The sequence below is a fragment of the Macrobrachium rosenbergii genome, chromosome 37 (genome assembly GCF_040412425.1).
Source record: "Macrobrachium rosenbergii isolate ZJJX-2024 chromosome 37, ASM4041242v1, whole genome shotgun sequence".
Taxonomy (NCBI): domain Eukaryota; kingdom Metazoa; phylum Arthropoda; class Malacostraca; order Decapoda; family Palaemonidae; genus Macrobrachium; species Macrobrachium rosenbergii.
Genome location: NC_089777.1, coordinates 8,008,912 through 8,029,998, shown reverse-complemented (window position 1 = coordinate 8,029,998; position 21,087 = coordinate 8,008,912). Strand labels below are relative to the sequence as shown.

General features: G+C 37.9%; 1 protein-coding gene across 6 annotated transcripts in view; it reads right to left on the bottom strand.

Moving 5' to 3' along the window:
* Positions 1 to 21,087, bottom strand: part of LOC136825292 (neurotrimin-like) — a 1,287,566-nt gene that overhangs the window by 625,125 nt on the left and 641,354 nt on the right. For all 6 annotated transcript variants that reach the window (XM_067081391.1, XM_067081392.1, XM_067081393.1 and 3 more), the window contains one exon: positions 11,419 to 12,046. In XM_067081391.1, coding sequence (XP_066937492.1) covers positions 11,419 to 11,503 — 85 coding nt within the window. In that variant the 5' untranslated portion in view covers positions 11,504 to 12,046. The remainder of the gene's footprint in view (positions 1 to 11,418; positions 12,047 to 21,087) is intronic.

Sequence of the window (21,087 nt, the reverse complement as noted above, 5' to 3'; positions counted from 1 at the left end):
TTGTACATATGTTTATGTGTACACATTCTAATATGTCTTATGATATGTGAAAGTAATGTTTTCTGTATTTTTCTGATGTTTCTTTCAGATTTCTCATGTGTTGTGAAGTATGACGAGGTGATTTTGTAATATGTATGCTTTTGTACAATGCTTGTATATGTTTTCTTTTGTGATCATCATATATGGACTGAAATAACATTAATAATGTTTATGGGAGTCTCAGAATCTTACAAAGGTTGGCTGATTGGGTGATAAGATAAGATGTCTTCCTGTAGCCGTGTTTGCACAGCTGTGTGTACTCAGGTGCGTCACCACAAAGGAAATGGGTATGCAAGAGAGATTTTTAGAAACCACTTATGTGTTTAGTGAAAAGGGTTGACAGGCAGAGGCCTGTGTCTGTGTACACAAGTGTTAAGGCAGGAAGTTGTTGTCAGTCATTCTGATAAGAGGCAGGCCTATGTTGCTTTCTGAGCCAGAGAATAAATTGTTTATTCCATAGAGAAAGAAATTCTGTATTCTGTTTATTCTGTTGAGAGAGAAACTCATTTTATTTCTGCTTCTTCCAGGATGACCACTTCCTTCAAATGACTAACTAGCAACTCAGGTTTTAAGTCATATCAGACATTGGCAAAGTAAAAGTAGTTCAGTTCAGATAGGGAATTGGCAGAAAAAGGAGTCTCTCTCTCTCTCTCTCTCTCTCTCTCTCTCTCTCTCTCTCTCTCTCTCTCTCTCTCTCTCTCAACCCATCTTTATATAGAAGGGTGTAAAATTGTAGTCATTCTCCCGGTGTAAAATTGTGGTCATTCTCCCAACCATATAAGTTTTGTGAATTGTTAAAAATATTTAATGCTCCCTTGGTAGAATCTGATATAAGAGAGAGAATAATATTGTAACAGTCCTAAAGCTATGGTGTACAGAGGATTGTGAAAGGTAAAGTGTTATTTACTTATTTTTTACCATGGTAAAAAGTTGAATGTGATTTGGGTAAAAAGTTGAATATAATCTTTTACACAAGGTGAACATGATCTTTTAAAAATTGGATGTAATCTTTTGAAAGATAGATATAATCTTTAAACACATTTTGCCTTGGTGAAATTATTGTTGATACATTTTTTGGTGCATTTTTTTATATGTCCTTGTTTTATATTTCTCTTATGTGCTCATGTGTTAACAATTTCACAGTGTTACCCAGAGTTTTGTGTTAGTGATTTAACATTGATTTAGTTAGTACTTTACTGGTGTTGATTTCATTGCCTTAGATTTCATTGAATACTTGTGTTGATTTTGTTTCTTAAGATTCTGTCCAAATTTGGAATAAATCTTAATAACTTGATTTCTTGATAAATTAAAGTTTTGTGAGTTAATCCTGTTTAAGAATGAATTAAATCTTACGTTGTTGTCAAATAATAGTAAATCTTTTTGAGGCTGTGTACTTTAATTATAACTTTTAAACTTAGAATTAAAATTTTGTATTTAAAGTTTTAAAAGCACAGTGTTTCATTTTGACCACCCGTGAATAGAGTTGTCTGTGTATGCAAAAGGTAAGTGATAGACATGTTTTGTTCTATATGTTTATTAGAGTGAATTAGGACCAGGGAAACAATCGTAGTTGTTTGATAGAGTGAGAGTGATGCCCTTTCCCCTCTATTATATATATTGCTTAACAGTTGTTACTTCACTCATAACTTGATAAACTTAGATTGATTTTTCAAGTGATAAACAAGTTTTAAGGGATCACTGTTACCTTTAGAATGTTCAGTCGTAATATTATTCTTTTGAGGTTTCAGGTATATGGCTGAAGTTAGGTAAATTTTTGGATTTAATAGTTGTGTAATAACCAGGTACTTGATCACTTGTGTGTATATATATATATATATACAGTATATATATATATATATATATATATATATATATATATATATATATATATATATATATATATATATATATATTTGCATATATATATATATACATATACATAATACATACATACACACACATATACATAAATATATTAATGTGTGTGTGTGTCAGAAAGACGCACAAAAAAAAGATGGACAGAAAAACGAGAAAGCTAATGGATATTGAAGCAACGCAGATTGGCTTTTGAGAGTCTTAACCCATTTTCAGTTCGGGCGCGAATCCATCAAACAGTTTTTGGTTCCACCCAAAATAAGTTAAACTGCAGCGTCACTTTGTCCTGTCCTGGCCGTTGGACCAGAAAGACGAAAAGTAATTCAAACATGGATAAAGAGAGAGTTTTAATTCATGATGAATAGACACTGGTGATTTGCAACCTCTTAATGTTTCAGATATATTCCAGCAACCCGTAATTAAAAAATAAATCACACCAAATGCCATCGGTTTATAAATATGGATAAATACACTAACAAACACACACATACACACACAAGACACACTTAGGTGAATGCCAAACGTTCGTAAAAAAATTATATATAGTAGTAATGTCTCGTTTATTCAGCAATTAGAAAATAACACAGTATAATATTTAATAACCCTACTGACATCAATAGGCTAAACCAGGAAGAAATGCGCCGAAGTTTCTTCGGCGTAATCGAGTTTTCTGCACTGCGAATAATCAAGGCCACCGAAAATAGATCTATCTTTCGGTGTTCTCGGCATAAAGCGGCCCATGAAACTTTCAGCCACGGCCCGATGGTGGCATGTCCTATAGCGTTGCCAGACGCACGATCACGGATAACTTTAACATTAAATAAAGTTCTCATTTCCTTTATAAAGCTTACATTCCCACTGCCGCTCATACCAGACCCCCTGGAATGTGTACAGATTTACAAAACTGATATTTATTTTATATCAAACGACGCCACACCATCAAAGGTCATCGAAGCCTAAAATAAACTTTTTGTGACAAATATATTAATTCAATTTCTATTAATTCAATTACTTGTAGTCATTCTAGTTCAGCTATAAAAAGAATGTGCGAGTGATGAAATTAACACAGAGGCAAAGTGGACCAAACATGAAGACAACAAAAAAAAGATCAATTGCCAATGCATTGAACATGACTATTTCATACCGTGCTGGTCTCAAAAGGAAACACGAATGGAGAGAATATGAATATCTTTGAGAGAGAGAGAGAGAGAGAGAGAGAGAGAGAGAGAGAGAGAGAGAGAGAGAGAGAGAGAGAGAGAGAGAGAATTTAATCAAATATTCTTTAAGCCTGGTGAATGACATCAAGTCAAGAGCAATCACACTGACAGCGAGAAAAAGGGGAAAAAAATATGGCTTCATCTGCACCTCTGGCCCGATTTCGTATAGGCCATGTTGAGTCTATACGTAATAGAGTATCAGGGACACTCTGGGGTGAGCGAAAGAGTATGAATACTTTAGTTTCACAGTTAGTGTGGGTAAAATTGGGCGTGGCAATAAAAGTTGTCATAGTGAGTGCAAATGTGCAAATGGTCCAGGAATGGAAAAGAACCTGAACCTACGCCTGGCTGGGTTTGAAGAATATGAAAGGTTGTGTTAGGTGATTTATGCAACAGATGGCACTATTAGCAGTCACGGAGTACCTGAGGTGGGTGAGAATGAAAGTTTTGTGGCAACTTTTATGGAAAGGGGCTTGAAGCTGAAAATACATAGCTTCCAAAAAATATTCATAGTGTACGGCTGGATGTAATGGCGATGTGAGAGGTGGCTGGAGGTATACCCGATTGTTATTTGATTGAAAAGAAAGTGAAGATGTTCAGGTTGAGAGAAAGTGGTGAAAATGTGGCTATGAATATGACTAAGAGAGTTTAGTAAGAGGTACCGAGAACAAATAAGGAAGAAATGAGTGAAAAATGGGTTAGAGTTATAGAAGCAGAGGTGGGCATGGTAGAGAGGAGTTTGTAAAATTCCATGAAAAGGTCATAGGGACAGCGGGCAGTGTTTATGGTTAGAAGATGGAGGGATGGGGCAAAAAGCAGAAAATGGAGGGAATGACAGATTCACCAGAGAAAAGGGAAAATTTTAAGTGTGACAGCAATGCCTAAGGAAAAAACCATATGGAGGAATACAGGAAGTTGAATAAGATAATCATGAAGAGACTGAGGGATAAAAAGAAGGCAAAGGAAAAGACTACAAGGGAACACGGAAGCAAGAATCTTAGGAACAATAAGTGCTAACTGAGCGGATTAAATGAAATAAGCTTAATGGACAAAAGGCTCTGCAATATCATATGAGATGCAATTGGAGAGATGCTTCCTGAAGTTAATGCAGCCCTGGGTCGATGAAATAAATATTTTACAGAGATGCTGAATGTGGAACATAAACTAGAGGCGAATCTGACCTACACATAACTGAAAGGGGTTAGAGTAAATTTGAGAATGAGTGTGGACGTAACAGTTCAGAGAGTAAGGAGACCATGAAAGAGGTTGAAGAATGGAAAGACCAGAATTTTATAGGAATTAGAAGTGAAATGCTGCAGTATGGTGGTTGTAGCACGACTGAGTGGCTGACCAGATTTGTTAGGTATATCTGGAAGAAGGAAAGGTTCACAAGGAAGGAGAGAGAGAGAGAGAGAGAGAGAGAGAGAGAGAGAGAGAGAGAGAGAGAGAGAGAGAGAGAGCAATAATTGTTCCAATGTATAGAAGGTGATCGAGGTGAATTTAAGAATGAGGGTAAATATTACTGATATACCAGGGAAAGCATGGTAGAATTTTGCTTGAGAAAGTAAGACACGTCACAGAAGGATTAATAGGAAAGAATAGTTTGGGTTAAGAAAAGGAAGTGGCCAATGGGGAGGGTGTTGAACATGTATGGCACTGTATTGGGGGCAAGTGCTTGACAGTTATTAAAAGGTCTCATAACGGAAGCAAAGCGCGTTTGAATATGTGTACAGGAAAGTGGCTGGTTTGGTAATAAAGTGTGCCCGAGGTAAGGGCATAATGTGAGAATTCAAAGAATGGTCAGTAATGTAAGTGCAAAGTTTTGAAATAAGAAAATGTGACATACATGGAGTGTGGAATGGCTGATGTTTGTAAATGATCCAGCACTGGCTGGGGACAGTGAAGAAGAAGCAGCCGGAAAAAGTGGAAGAATTTAAAGTGCTTACAAGGGGAGAAATTTGAGAGTAAATATGAACAGAAATAAGTTTAGGAGGGTAAATAAAAAAAAAACTGGAGCAGTGAACGTTAACAGGAATATTAATGAGTGAAAGCACTTGATTCATATAGGTATTTGTGAGTAAGCAAAGTGGATAATGGTAAGGTAAGAGATGAAGGGAATCATACAAAAGGTGACACAAGGAAGGCAACAGGGTGTCTGCAAAAGACTGGGGAAGATGCTTGGAATGTCTATGGAAGCCAAGGTAAGACGAAGGTTAGGAACTGTTTGCAGAGTATAATATATATATATATATATATATATATATATATATATATATATATATATATATATATATATATATATATATATATATATATATATATATATATATATATATATATATATATATATATATATATATATATATATATATATATATATATATATACACAGTATATATGCGTACACAAATTTCTCACACTGATGAATTATTTTAACGCATCAATATACTCTGCAAACAGTTCATCTTAGCATCTTCTTCCTTTTTGTTTCTTTTGCATTCCTCAACCACATTTCACTTCCACTGAGGAGGATTAGTTCAAATATTCCTTCCTCTACCTTGACCTCCACAGACATTTCAAGCGTCTTCCCAATCTTCAGCACACACCCTGCTACCTTCCTTGTGCCACTTTTTATGTGAGTCACTTCATCTCTTATCATAACATTATCTATTTTGTTTACTCACAAATACCTGTAAGAATCAAGTGTTTTCACTCTTCTAACATCTTTTAACATTCATTGCTCCACTTTTTTTCCATTTTCCCTCCTAACCTTATTTCTGCTCATATTTACTCTTAAATTTCTCCCCTTGTAAGCACTTTGCATTCTTTCACTTTTCCTGTAGTTTCTCTTCACTGTCCCCAATAAGTGAGGGATCATTTACAAACATCGGCCATTCCACACTCCATGTATGTCTCATTTTTTTATTTCACAACTTTTGACCATTCTTTGAATGGTACTATAATATATATTATATTGAATATATATATATATATATATATATATATATATATATATATATATATATATATATATATATATATATATATATATATATATATATATATATATATATATAATGTATATATACATGTGTGTATGTGTTTATGTTGTATGTATGTAGGTATGTATGTATGTATGTTTAAATATATGTATGTATGTACGTACATGAACAAATAAGAAATCAATCGCATGGCCACTTTAATGTATTCAAGCAACTATGAACGTTTACTTTTAAAATACTTATTGCTATCTTAAATTCTATAAACCCAGAATCTTGTATTCTTGTTACATCCGGAAAAACACCAGATAATCCAACATTTTTCGGACTCGTCACCAAACAATATAAAAACAAACGTAAGACGCTTTTAAAAACCTTCAGCCTCACGCAAAAATACAAACAGGAAAGATATCTTTTGTATCAACTGTACAGAAACTAGTTAACAATTACTGGACTGAATAACAATCAACGAAAATCAATGCAACACGACGTATTGTCGAAATTTCCTTCCAATTCATGCAAGCTATTCGAAATGGTATTCACACGCACGCGCGCGCGCACACAATAGAGGTCAGAGTTTCTGCATCGCCACCAATCGACTAATTAGTAAGTTACTGACCTCAACAAGAGTCAACAGAAACTAAATGCAAGTACACATCCTTTGAAAACACTCAGAAGCTGCTCAAACACGTTAAGAAATTCCCGAAAACAACAGTTACAGTCGAGAATGATGCTGACGTCAGCGTCAACCGCATCGCCTACAACCAAGAGGCAATTTAGTAAATTCTGCAATCACTTTTCATTCCCCGCGAACACCAGGAGGAAGCATCTCGCCGGGTCATTTCTGTTATAGCGAAGGATCAGTCATCAAGTATATGCTTCATTTACCAAATAGCTCTCTCTCTCTCTCTCTCTCTCTCTCTCTCTCTCTCTCTCAGAGGGAATTTCGTGAAAACTCAGCGGATGTGCCTAAGGGCAATATGAATTTGCAAGATATTCGTTTTCGTTGCAGCGTATGTGCGTATGTAAGTGTATATATGTATATGTATATATATACATATACATATATAAATATAAATATATATATATATATATATATATATATATATATATATATATATATATATATATATATATATATATAATTGACAGAGAGCTAAATTTGTCTTCTGTGGATGGCATTCAAATGCCAAATGAAATGGAAAGAACTCCTTCACTTACAACAGTCTCCAATTTCCACATCGCAAAGTCGACGGGTACTAGCAGCAGAGGACCTACCATGTAAAAGCTAAATTCTACTGTTGGAGAGGTAAGTAGATAACTTCCTAGCGTTAAAGGCTTAGACTGTAAGCCACAGGGTAGCCTGTGAGTGGAAGTTCTACTGCACAGGGCTTGAGCAGCTGTTTTCTTCAAACTGCACAGGGCTTGAGCAGCTGGTCTTCAAACTGCACAGGGCTTGAACAGCTGCTTTCTTCAAATTGCACAGCTTGAGCAGCTGCTTTCTTCAAATTGCACAGGGCTTGAGCAGCTGCTTTCTGCAAACTGCACAGGGCTTGAGCAGCTACTTTCTTCAAATTGCACAGGGCTTGAGCAGCTGGTCCTCAAACTGCACAGGGCTTGAACAGCTGCTTTCTTCAAACAGCACAGGACTTTAGGAGGTGCTTTCTTCAAACTGTACAGGGCTTGAGCAGCTGCTTTCTTCAAATTGCACAGGGCTTGAGCAGTTGATTTCTTCAAACTGTGCAGGGCTTGAGCAGCTGCTTTCTTCAAACTGCACAGGGCTTGAGCAGCTACTTTCTTCAAATTGCACGAGGCTTGCGCAGCTGCTTTCTTTAAACTGTACAGGGCTTGAGCAGCTGCTTTCTTCAAACTGTACAGGGCTTGAGCAGCTGCTTTCTTCAAACTGCACAGGGCTTGAGCAGCTGCTTTCTTTAAAATCCACAGGGCTTGAGCAGCTGATTTCTTCAAATTACACAGGGCTTGCGCAGCTGCTTTCTTCAAACTGTACAGGGCTTGAGCAGCTACTTTCTTCAAATTGCACAGGGCTTGAGCAGCTGGTCTTCAAACTGCACAGGACTTGAGGAGGTGCTTTCTTCAAACTGCACAGGGCTTGAGCAGCTACTTTCTTCAAATTGCACGAGGCTTGCGCAGCTGCTTTAAACTGTACAGGGCTTGAGCAGCTGCTTTCTTCAAACTGTACAGGGCTTGAGCAGCTGCTTTCTTCAAACTGCACAGGCTTGAGCAGCTGCTTTCTTTAAAATCCACAGGGCTTGAGCAGCTGATTTCTTCAAATTGCACAGGGTGCAGCTGCTTCTTCAAACTGTACAGGGCTTGAGCAGCTACTTTCTTCAAATTGCACAGGGCTTGAGCAGCTGGTCTTCAAACTGCACAGGGCTTGAACAGCTGCTTTCTTCAAACTGCACAGGACTTGAGGAGGTGCTTTCTTCAAACTGTACAGGGCTTGAGCAGCTGCTTTCTTCAAATTACACAGGGCTTGAGCAGCTGGTCTTCAAACTGCACAGGGCTTGAACAGCTGCTTTCTTCAAACTGCACAGGACTTGAGGAGGTGCTTTCTTCAAACTGTACAGGGCTTGAGCAGCTGCTTTCTTCAAACTGCACAGGGCTTGAGCAGTTGTTTCCTTCAAACTGCACAGGGCCTGAGCAGCCGCTTTCTGCAAACCCTCAAGTAACTGATTTACGAAACCGAGGCTGTCAAGCCAAGCACTGGGACCCTTTCAGCCATTCAGCGCATAAGACAGCAAAATGAGTGAGTTGGAGTGGTTGGACAGCAAGACAAAGAGATTCAGTAAACAAAGGAAATAAAGTATAAATATCTAAAGGTGGAACTGGAAGAAAATTATGCAGATGTACTGTGCAGTACCAATTAGAGAGGTTGTACAGCAAGACTGAAAACAGGAAGCGGTAATCCAGGCACAGTAAAAGGCTGAAAACTGGATGTTGCTAGGAGCCGAAGGGACGTCGCAAATACGCTTTAGTTATGCCTACAGTGCACCACGTGAGGTGCACTGACGGTATTATCCCCTCCATGAATGGCCCCTCAGCTAGGAATGAGTAACTCCTTTTACTGGATGCTGATTAACAACTAGGGGTTAATTATTCTTGGCTCAGGTCGAGAATTTACTTTGCGGAAGATATCCACCAGCCCTTAGGCAGCATAATTACTCCTGACGCCTTATCCTAATCCTTTTTAGCTTGATTTAATGTTACCCGGCGTCGTGAAAATCTAAACTGGCAACTACAAGTGCAGTACTAAATGAGGTATTCATTTAAGTACAACTATCGATAACATTCAGTTTCTCAATTTCCTCCTGTTCTTCTGCTGATATTCGTCTTTTTCTTTTTCACAAACTTGACGAACTGTCTCGGAAACCTCTAGCCAATTATTTTTTCTTTCTTCCTTCCCTAACGATATAATCAGCTGTTTCCAGCCATGACTCTCGTGTTTTTCTTCTTCTTCTTCTTCTCCTCTCTCTCCAACTCCGAGTTCAAGAGATGAAACGAAATTTGCCTCGCTAAACTTCGTCGGCGCAAAGTAAACATACCAGCTTTTATCCTTTTTGCTCGCTGCTCGGAACTTGTCAAACGATGTTCAGTTTCGGAGAAATGAAACTGACGTCTTGGTACAGGCACGGCGATCGCCACGATGAAAAAAAATCGTATTTGCAAAAACGACAAATAAATAATATTCTAGGATCATGTCAAGATTAGCGAACCCATATCGCAGCAGGGTTCGCTATTCTTTACAAGAAGATTATTGGGTTCGTTATTCTTTACATGGGAATAATCGGGTTCGCTGTTCTAGACATGAACACTTCGGAACCAGACACTTGATCCCCCAGGGGCTAGTACTAAACAAGGCGAAATACATTTGACCACCCAGCGGATAGTACTAAACACGGCGAAACAGTTTAGATGAATCAATGTTTTTCGCCGTGTTTAGTACTAGCCCTCATGTGGAATTGGAGTTCGGACCGGAAAGGGTTGGCCATTCTTTACATGGGGATCAATGGGTTCGCTGTTCTTGACATGCAGATGTTGGGTTCGCTAATCTTGACATGACCCATATTCTATTTTCCAGAAGCTGCAAAATAAAACTGTACTTTAGCCCAAAAGAAGTCTGGAATGATGAGCAAAATGAATCTCTCGGCAACTCATACAAAAACACGCATTAGAAGAAAGAGATAAAACTTACGATTCACACACACAGAGAGAGAGAGAGAAAGAGAGAGAGAGAGAGAGAGAGAGAGAGAGAGAGAGAGAGAGAGAGAGAGACTCGATTTCAGTGGAGACAAATAACACAGGTCCATTAAAAAACTCTTTTCGAGAGAGGAAAGGCGGGGTAAGGGGTGAGGTGTGTTCTTCCAACTGTAAACTGGGTCGTTACCATCTCGTTAACCATAGTTAGGGTTGAAAAGTGAGCAATTAGCAGGGAGCACCAATGATAAATAGATCACATTAGCTCCCTGGTGGAAAGTGCCACGCCGGATACGTGAACAGACTCTCTCTCTCTCTCTCTCTCTCTCTCACACACACACACACACACTTCAACAGAAAAGGACCTAATCCTTAACAAAATGAGAGAGAATTCACTGACTACTTGATCGCTTCTTTTCGTAGAAGTGGAGTCACAACGTCAAAGGTTGAATATTTATTGTGCACTGAAAATCCGCAGCTGTAAATAGTAAGTGCTAAGAAGCTTTCGCTCTATTTACAGAGCCTCTTTTACAGGGCCTCTATTTACAGAGCCTCTATTTACAGGGCCTCCTCAGAGTATGTTGGGAAGGCACTTCGTAAAAAAAAATGGCAAAAGCTTCTTAGAAATTGAAACCTACAGCTAACGAATGCGTCTTGTATCACTGTTTTTTTTTTTTTTAATAACCGTGAATTCTAATGTATTTTCTTCAAGTTAAATATCTATTTCAGCTTCTGCACTGCCTGAAAAGGAAGATATATATATATATATATATATATATATATATATATATATATATATATATATATATATATATATATATATATATATATATATATGTAGATATACATGTGATCATAGTATACTATAAAATGATTCCCATGTATACTAGAAAATGAGAGAGAAAGATAAAAAGAGGACCGTCAGAAAAAATATATATGAATATAATATATACATATGCAAGCGAACACAGTATACTAGAAAATGATTCCCTCGCGAGGGAGAAAGATAAAAAAAAAAAAAAGAGGACTCTCAGAAGAAAACGGAACGAGCTTTTTTTGCCTTCGGTACTCACCTGCGGTAGCTGGACGGAGGAGACAAAGAAGTACCGCTACGCATAGGACGAAGCAGCGGTGGGAGGCCGGTGATCTTCTCATCATTCCAGAATTAGTTTTGTGGTGATGGCAACTCTCTATTTCCCGAATGACGAAAACTTTCCCTTTTTTCTTTTCTTTTCTTTTTTTTTTTTTTTTTTTTTTTAAATCAGTCACCAAATAAACTGTGAGTATCTAATGGCCGCATATGGCTGACTGTTGATCCCTTTTTCCTGCTTTAATGATAATGGATGGATTGACGTTTCGACCTCGTTTCCATGGCAACGGAGCCATCATCAGCTGATGTGTCGCGGTAAATGAAATACATTTCTTGACATGTGGTGTGGCCTTTTTGTGTGTGCGTTTGTCTGTTTGTTTGTGTGCTTGTGTCTGTGTGTCTGTCCGTGGGTGTGTGCACTCTTTTGTAAGTGGTTTGTGTGTATGTATGTTTGGGTCTCACGTATATGTTTACCTTACTGAAACTGAGTTAAAATTTCTTAATTTCTGAATCACCCTCTTTTAAGGCAAAGAGCTTTCTAACATTTTGCTTATTTGTTTCTAATCAACATATTATTCCCCGGATGTTCAACGCTGGGGCACATTCACTTCCTGGAAGGAGAAGGAAAAGAAATGTTAGAATTAAACATTCTGGTCTACTTCTAAGAGCATTTTTCTGAAACAGAAATATTTTGCTGGTTACAATCATAAAAAGGGGAAAGAAAATTAAGTTTTGCATCTTCGTTTGACAGTGAAGTTTTTTAAAGATGTCTCCAAGATAATAATAATAATAATAATAATAATAATAATAATAATAATAATAATAATTAGCATTATTACTAAATAGCAAAAATATGCCTCTTCTTCTTCTTCTTCTTCTTCTTCTTCTTCTTCTTCTTCTTCTTCTTCTTCTTCTTCTTCTTATTATTATTATTATTATTATTATTATTATTATTATTATTATTATTATTATCATCATCATAGGACTGCAACGTCAGGTCAGCATCACCGAAGTGATAAAAGCGAAAATTCCATGAGACGGGGCCGCCAAAAATCCCGAAAAATATCCACCCCAGCCCAAAATCAGGATCATCAGAGGAAATTAAAGCAGATTAATCCCCAAGAGCAAAGTGCAATTAAAAGATTGTGCCATATGTTTCAGGGGGAAAAGAAAGAAAGGGAGAGAGAGAGAGAGAGAGAGAGAGAGAGAGAGAGAGAGAGAGAGAGAGAGATGGCAAGGACGAATTGGGGACGAGGAAGGAGAGCAGAGGAAAGGAAGAAGAAGGTGGAACGCATTGAGGATGAGGAAGGTGAGGGAATTGAGGAGGAGGAGGAGGAGGAGGAGGAGGAGGAGGAGGAGGAGGAGGAGGAGGAGGAGGAGAAGGTGGAGGAGGAGGAGGAGGAGGGGAAAGAAGAGGAAAAGGAAAAAGAAGAGGAGGAGGAGGAGGAAAAAGAAGAGGAGGAGATGGAGAAGGAGAAGAAGGAGGAGGATGAAAAGGAAGAGAAGGAGGAGGAGGATGAAAAGGAAGAGAAGGAGGAAGAAGATAAGGAGGAGGAGGATGAACAGAAAGAGGAAGAGAAGGAGGAAGAAGAGGAGGAGGAGGAGGATGAACAGAAAGAGGAGGAGAAGGAGAAAGAAGAGGAGGAGGAAAAAGAAGAAGAGGAGGAGGAGGAGGAGGAGGAGAAAGAAGAAGAGGAGGAGGAGGAGGAGGAGGAAAGGAAGATAAACTTCATAAGGATTAATAACGGCGCACTCTGCGTTCCACAGGGTTATTAATACGACTAACGTATGTGCCTCGTTACACACGCCCAAACCAACTAAAGAGCTTTCTCTGTGTTAACGTCTCTCTATGCTACTCCCTCATTCACTCCCTCCCTCCCTCCCTCCCCCCACGCCCTCTTCCTCAGCCCCACGACAACCCCGCTACACAGACTAAGAACTCCCCAAATCCAGACATATGTACAGCCACTCGCCGTATCTGTTCTCAAAGTAGATATGTTTGTTTTCATTGTGGAGATGTTTCCATATACATACTGTATATATATATATATATATATATATATATATATATATATATATATATATATATATATATATATATATATATATATATATATATATATTATATATTATATATTATATATTATATGTTATATATATATTTATATATATATATATATATATATATATATATATATATATATATATATATATATATATATATATATATATATAAGCACTACGCTACAAACGTCCTTTAATATCCAATTTGCTCTACCTCGGAAATAATAAATTTTCGGTGGTTCGAGCCCACGGACGAAGAACTTATTATCAACTGAAAAATTCCTTCAGTTAACATATATGAAAATATATTATTTCCGAGGTAGAGCGAATTGGATATTAGAGGACGTTTGTAGCTTAATGCTTGTATATGAATCACGGTGATGTGATAAAAAAAAATTAATTATATATATATATATATATATATATATATATATATATATATATATATATATATATATATATATATATATATATATATATATATATATATATATATATAATGTCGACACTCTTATGAATATATGCAGATGTCTTCATCAGGGAGTAGTGCATATGTGATAAAAAAATCATATTCCTCATTTTTAGTTTTCTGTAAAAGATAACTACAGTGCCGGTTTTGTCTGTCCGTCTGCACTTTTTCTTGTCGCCCTCAGATCTTAAAAACTACTGAGGCTAGAGGGCTGCAAATTGGTGTGTTGATCATCCACCCTCCAATCATCAAACATACCAAATTGCAGCCCTTTAGCCTCAGTGGTTTTTATTTTATTTAAGGTTAAAGTTAGCCATAACTTTGCTTCTGGCAACGATATAGGACGACAGGCCACCACCGGGCCGTGGTTAAAGTTTTATGGGCCGCGGCTCATACAGCAATATACCGAGACCACCAAAAAATAGATCTATTTTCGGTGGCCTTGATTATACGCTATATAGAAAACTCGATTGCGCCGAAGAAATTTCGGAGAATTTTATACTTTTCATTTTCTTAGTGCAAAAATCTTGAGACGATCACTGGAATTGGTGAAATAACCTCCCAACCTTTAAAGTTAGTGCAACCTCATGTGGTGCACTGTAGGCATTACTTACGGTTCTTTGCAGCGTCCCTCCGGCCCCTAGCTGCAACCCCTTTCATTCCTTTTACTGTACCTCTTTCATATTCTCTTTCTTATATTTTTCTTTCCACCCCATCCTATCAAATGTTTCATAGTTTAAATGCGAGGTTTTCCTCGTTACACCTTTCAAACCTTTCTACTCCAAATTTCCCTTTCAGCACTGAATGACCTCACAGGTCCCAGCGCTTGGCCCTTGGCCTAAATTCTATCTTCTATCTTCCAGTCAACCCAATGGTTCAATAAAATACACCGTTCACAAAATATATAAAAATACGTCAAATATATCTTGTGTACTGTCTCTGGAAAAGAATAGTGGGCCATTTTCTTCAAACGAGGAATTTTGATATCAAATACCTCATCACATTACGAAACAAAAATGATAGAATTTAACCTTTATTATAATTTAACATTTATTTAGCAATACATAAGGAGAAAATCTCTCCTTGGTTAATTAAGGAAACAAACCATATTTAACGCTGACATAGCAAATCACGGGACGTGATAATAGTAAGAATATTCATGTTTATCATAAGTCGAACATGTTCTCCAATGTTTCCTTTTCAGACCTTAGAAATGTCACAGAGGGAGTTAGCTGAACATCCCAAAAGAGTCACTTAGATTAAAGAAATACACAAATATACAACGCATAGATGTGGTTTGTTTTCTCTCATGATTAATAAGTGTTATTTATCTTAGGTAGTGTGTGTGTGTTGTATATGTGTGTGGGTGTATGTGTGTCCTCGTGTATATGCGTAACTCTCAACTTTCTCACAACTTTCTCACATCTCTCACACTGCTTTCCCACAACTCTCACACTGCTTTCCCACAACTCTCACACGACTTTCTTACAACTCTCACACGACTTGCTTACAACTCTCACACGACTTTCTCACAACTCTCACACGACTTTCTTACAACTCTCAACTTTCTCACAACTTTCACACACCTTTCTCACAACTCTCACGCGACGTCCTCACATCTCTCCCACAACTCTCACACAACTTTCTCACAACTCTCACACGACTTTCTTACAACTCTCGCGTGACTTCCTCACAACTCTCACACAACTTTCTCACAACTCTCACACGACTTTCTTACAACTCTCGCGTGACTTCCTCACAACTCTCACACAACTTTATCATACCTCACACACGACTCTCTCACAATCTCACACACCTTTCTCACAACTCTCACACAACTTTCTCACAACTCTCACACAAATTTCTCACAACTTTCTCACTCTCCCACCCCAGCCCCGGCAGACCCTGTCACAGTAGAAGAAAGAATCGTAACAGATTCCGAGAGCCCTGGGCTTAAGGAATAGCAAAAAAATGGATGCAAGAGCGTGGAGGGAGTACAGTGGGAGAATGGGTGGGTTGGCGGGTGGGGGGAGGGGGTAGGGTAGGGTAGGGGAGGGGAGGGTAGGGGAGGGGAGGGGAGGAGACTGTCCTCCAAAGTCATACAATTCAGCAACAATGCATCTGGACTACCCATTGTCGATGCAACGGGATATGCCAGGGCTGATACTTATTAACTAACAATGCAACGTCAACGAAATGCATTGTGGGATTGCAATCTCTCTCTCTCTCTCTCTCTCTCTCTCTCTCTCTCTCTCTCTCTTGGGCGAAGCGTTCATTCATTCATGATTCTTATACCTGAAATGCAGCTAGAGATATTGCAGGTTGTGGTCGTGACGTCACTTCGTTCAAACAACGTTCGTTCATTGTTATCACCGTAATTACGATGACGACAATGAAAGCTACAATGATGTGGAACTGAGATAAAAGAACGTCAGTGCAAGAACGTATTTAACTACAATGATACGGAGTCGAGGAAATAACGAAAAGAGGACACAAGATTTTTAAAAATAAAATTACATGGATCACAAAATAGAACAAAAACAAGAGAACTCACGCTATTATAACAACAATGCTATTGATATATTCATCTGTTTATTTATTACTTTCAGTAACTGGCGTCACAACAGCCTACGTCCCCGACTTCAGCACTGATGCTGTCAATCATTGGGAACTAATTAAGAGCGCACAAAAGAAGAGACTTCAAGCACAATGATAAGAAAGTGAAAAGAGAGAACAAGCTGAAGAATAAAAATTTTAGTTCCTCACTGGGCGGGTGGGTATCGTTCTCAGCTAGCACTCTGCTGGCACCAGGTTCGAATCTCCGACAGGCCAATAAAGAATTAGAGGAATTTATTTCTGGCGATAGAAATTCATTTCTCGCTACAATGTGGTTCGGATTCCACAATAAGCTGTAGGTCCCGTTGCTAGGTAACCAATTGGTTCTTAGCCACGTAAAATAAAATCTAATCCTTCGGGCCAGCCCTCGGAGAGCTGTTAATCAGCTCAGTGGTCTGGTTAAACTAAGGTATACTTTATTTACAGCTTTATTTATAATGACACTGAAACGAAAACAAAACACCTAAGAACAGATGGCAGTTATAATGTTAAGAACAGATGGCAGTTATAATGATAAATTCAATGATAAGGCAATTAGACAGATGAACACAATGACGAATTTCTCTACAGTGACAGTTACAAAGTCACGCAACTGAAAAACCCAACTGCAGACATTAAAAATAGTTAAAACAAGAAGCAAAGACTCGTTATCAACAAAAAAAGGTCACTTTGAAGATAATGAACTGCTAAAAAGAAAATGACCACAAGAACAGGTTTTGAATAGAAGAGAATATAGAATTTGGATCAAAGGCCAAGCCCTGGGACCTATGAGGGTCATTCAGCGCTGAAAAGGAAATAGACATTAAAAAGGTTTGAAAGGTGTACCAGGAGGAAACCTCGCAACTGCACAACAAATCAATTGTTAGGAGAGGGTTGAGGAAAGTAAGATGGAAGAAAGAGAATATGAACGGAGGTACATTAAAAGGCATGAAAGGGGCTGCAGGTAGGGGCCGAAGGGACGCTGCAAAGAGCCTTAAGTAATGCCTACAGTGCACCGCATGAGGTGCACAATGACAACAAGAAACATGATATGGAACTCAACACTTGTTGTAATCTTATTACATCTTAGAAATACGTAAGTGTTGAAAAGCACCAGACTTCATTACCACCAAGCAGATATGAAGACTCCTTCATGGTTTAATTAATAGTGTTCACCGTGACTCGAATTGTGCGTCAAATATTAACGTTGGAAAACATTATCAATCCAAGTACCAAAATAAATTAGTTCCACGGTGCCATTTTCAGAAGAACAACAAAAAATCTATTCGTTTATTAAGTATATCGTATGAAAAGATATACGATATATAACAAATAAAATAAATCCTCAAATTTTTAAGTGACTTTACGGACTGGAACACATACATACATACATACACACACACACATATATATACACATATATATACATATATATATATACACACATACAGTATATATTGTATATATGACTGTAAAATATTTTCTGTTAAAACAGAATTCCATCTAGTAAAATGAGCCCATAAAAACACCAAAAGGGTAGAAATTATTAGAGCGTTATATTTCGAAGACAACTGTCTTCCTCACCTGACAGTTGAGGAAGACAGTTGTCTTCGAAATATATCGCTATAATAATTTCTACCCTTTTGGTGTTTTTATGGGCTCATTTTACTAGATGGAATTCTGTTTTAACAGGAAATATTTTACATTCATATATACAATATATATGTATGTATATATATAAATATATATATAGATATATATGTATGTGTGCATGTATACATATATTTATATATTACACACACACACACATATACATATATGTGTGTGTCTGTGTGTGTGTAATTTGATAAAGAGAATATAAATATATTGCAACTGCATGCCTGAATATGCATGCAAACCAGAACATTCACAAATATATATATATGTATAAATACACATATATGTATATATACACACACATTCATTTAAATATGTTCCTGCATTTGCAGGGCGGGCGTGAGTTCGTCCGGTGACCCCGAACTTTGCCAGCTATCACCAACTGTATAATTGTGTGTATGTTTCCTGTTTTCTAAAACTATTTCAAAGGCGCCGTTCGCTTTGAACGTTTTTCCCGGGTGGGATGGGAGAGGAGGAGGAGGAGGAGGAGGAGGAGGAGGAGGAGGAGGAGGAGGAGGAGGAGGAGGAGGAGGAGGAGGAGGAGGAAAGGGAACGGGAGAGAAAAGGAAGGAGGAAGAGGAGGAGGAGCAGGGATGAGGAGGAGGAGGAGGAGGAGGAGGAGGAGGAGGAGGAGGAGGAGGAGGAGGAGGAGGAGGAGGAGGAAACGGTAGGGAGGAGGAGGAGGAGGAGGAGGAGGAGGAGGAGGAGGAGGAGGAGGGGGAGGAGGAGGAGGAGGAGGAGGAGGGAAATCGTTGAAGGCAAAGTTTGCAAAGCCACCACCATTTGCGTCGGTGGGGGCCGATTCCATAATGGATACCAAATGCAATGTAAATAATATATTTAGCAGGGTGCCAAAAACGCAAAGCCCGGCCTCTCTCCATTCCCTTCCCCAGCCCCCCCCCACGCAAAAATGGGAGGTGAACTAGGACAGATAAGTGACGCTACGCAAATAACCACCCCCTGGGGGGGGGGAGAAGGGGGGGGAATGGGGAGGAGGTTAAATGAAAGTTGCAAGCTATAATAACTCTTTTGTGAGAAATGCAAGCAAAGGGCCCCCCGCCCGTTTCCAAAATACTGGACGCAATTTGTTTGCTCCGTCGACGTAAAAAAGAGAGAGAGAGAGAGAGAGAGAGAGAGAGAGAGAGAGAGAGAGAGAGAGAGAAACCTCGTTATCGCTCAACGTACATGCATTATGTGCCCGTGAGCATTTACCGATGTATTCCATGATTTAACTAAAATGATTCGCGTCACATTCTCTTTGACGAATTCGCTCGTTTCAGTAATTTGGGTCACATACCTACCGTAATGTTTACGCCGGATTCCTTTGCTGCGCCGTGATTCTCTCTCTCTCTCTCTCTCTCTCTCTCTCTCTATATATATATATATATATATATATATATATATATATATATATATATATATATATATATATATATATATATATATATATATATATATATATATATATATATATATATATATATATATATATATATATATATATATAACTTTTCGATCTCTTCTAAATTTTCGGACAACTTGTCACTACATGACCTAAGTTCCACATGAAGAAATTCTGACGCCCGGGTTCGAATCATGCCCGGAGGTCAGAATTTCATAATATGTATGAACCCTAAATTGCAATGAATGTTATATGAACTAAAACAACTACTGACTGTTGAATTTACTTGTTCAATTATAGACTATCGAATTCACTTGTTCCTACATTCAAAAATATGTTTCCAATTTATTTCTTCATAAATTCAAGAATATAGGTTTAGAATGTACTTGATCATAAATTCAAGAATATAGGTTTCCAATTTACTTGTTCATAAATTCAAGAATATAGGTTTCCAATTATATTTGTTCATAAATTTAGGAACATAAATTTCCAATTTACTTGTTCATAAATTCAAGAATATAGGTTTCCAATTTACTTGTTCATAAATTCAAGAATATAGGTTTCCAATTCACTTGTTCATAAATCCAAGAATATAGGTTTCCAATTTACTTGTTCATAAATTCAAGAATACAGGTGTCGAATTTACCTGCCCATACATTAAAAAATATAGAATGAATAACTACAACAGGGACACGAAAACACATACACGCCCGCGCGAGCAGAAAGCTTTCGGGCGTTTTCAAGTGGCCCTTGCGGTTCTGTCAATAACAACAGGGAGCACCTACCCGCCCCAACAACCAAAACATGAAAAGACAAACAGCATTCACTTCTGCTCGTCTAGAAAACGACTGAAATGAAATTAACTGATGCGTAAAACTAATTAAAACAAAATGTTAAAGCCACGTTTTGATTTCAAAACGCACCAAAAAGTATAAAATGAAACTTTCTGTGATCCACAATATTGATTGTTACGTACGCCAAAACATAAATGCGTGGGGCGCCTATTTGCCTAATCTTGCATTCTTTCCCTTGCTTCTTTCAAAAAACTCTCTGGTATGCACGATGCTTGAGCTTACTTGAGCCTAAACGTAAAATCGTGGGCCGCTTACCTTAACTTGCATACAATTCTATACAGACATGTATTGTACTATATTGTATTGAAAACGTATTTTTGATGCACTGTGTATATACAGACATCGGTAAATAAAAAGCTTTATGGATGCAAAATTTCACGTCAGTAATGCGAATTGTCAAGCAGTTTCTAACAATGAAGTGTATAGCCTACTATTAGTGGTTCTTGAGGAAGCTTACGAGGTATGGAACCAAATTAACATGCAAGCCTTTGACATCAATCACTTCCGTTCTCACCTACCACTCTGTTGGCCCCGCGTTCGAATCTCCGACAGGCCAATGAAGAATAAGAGGAATTTATTTCTGGCAATGGAAATTCATTTCTCGCTACAATG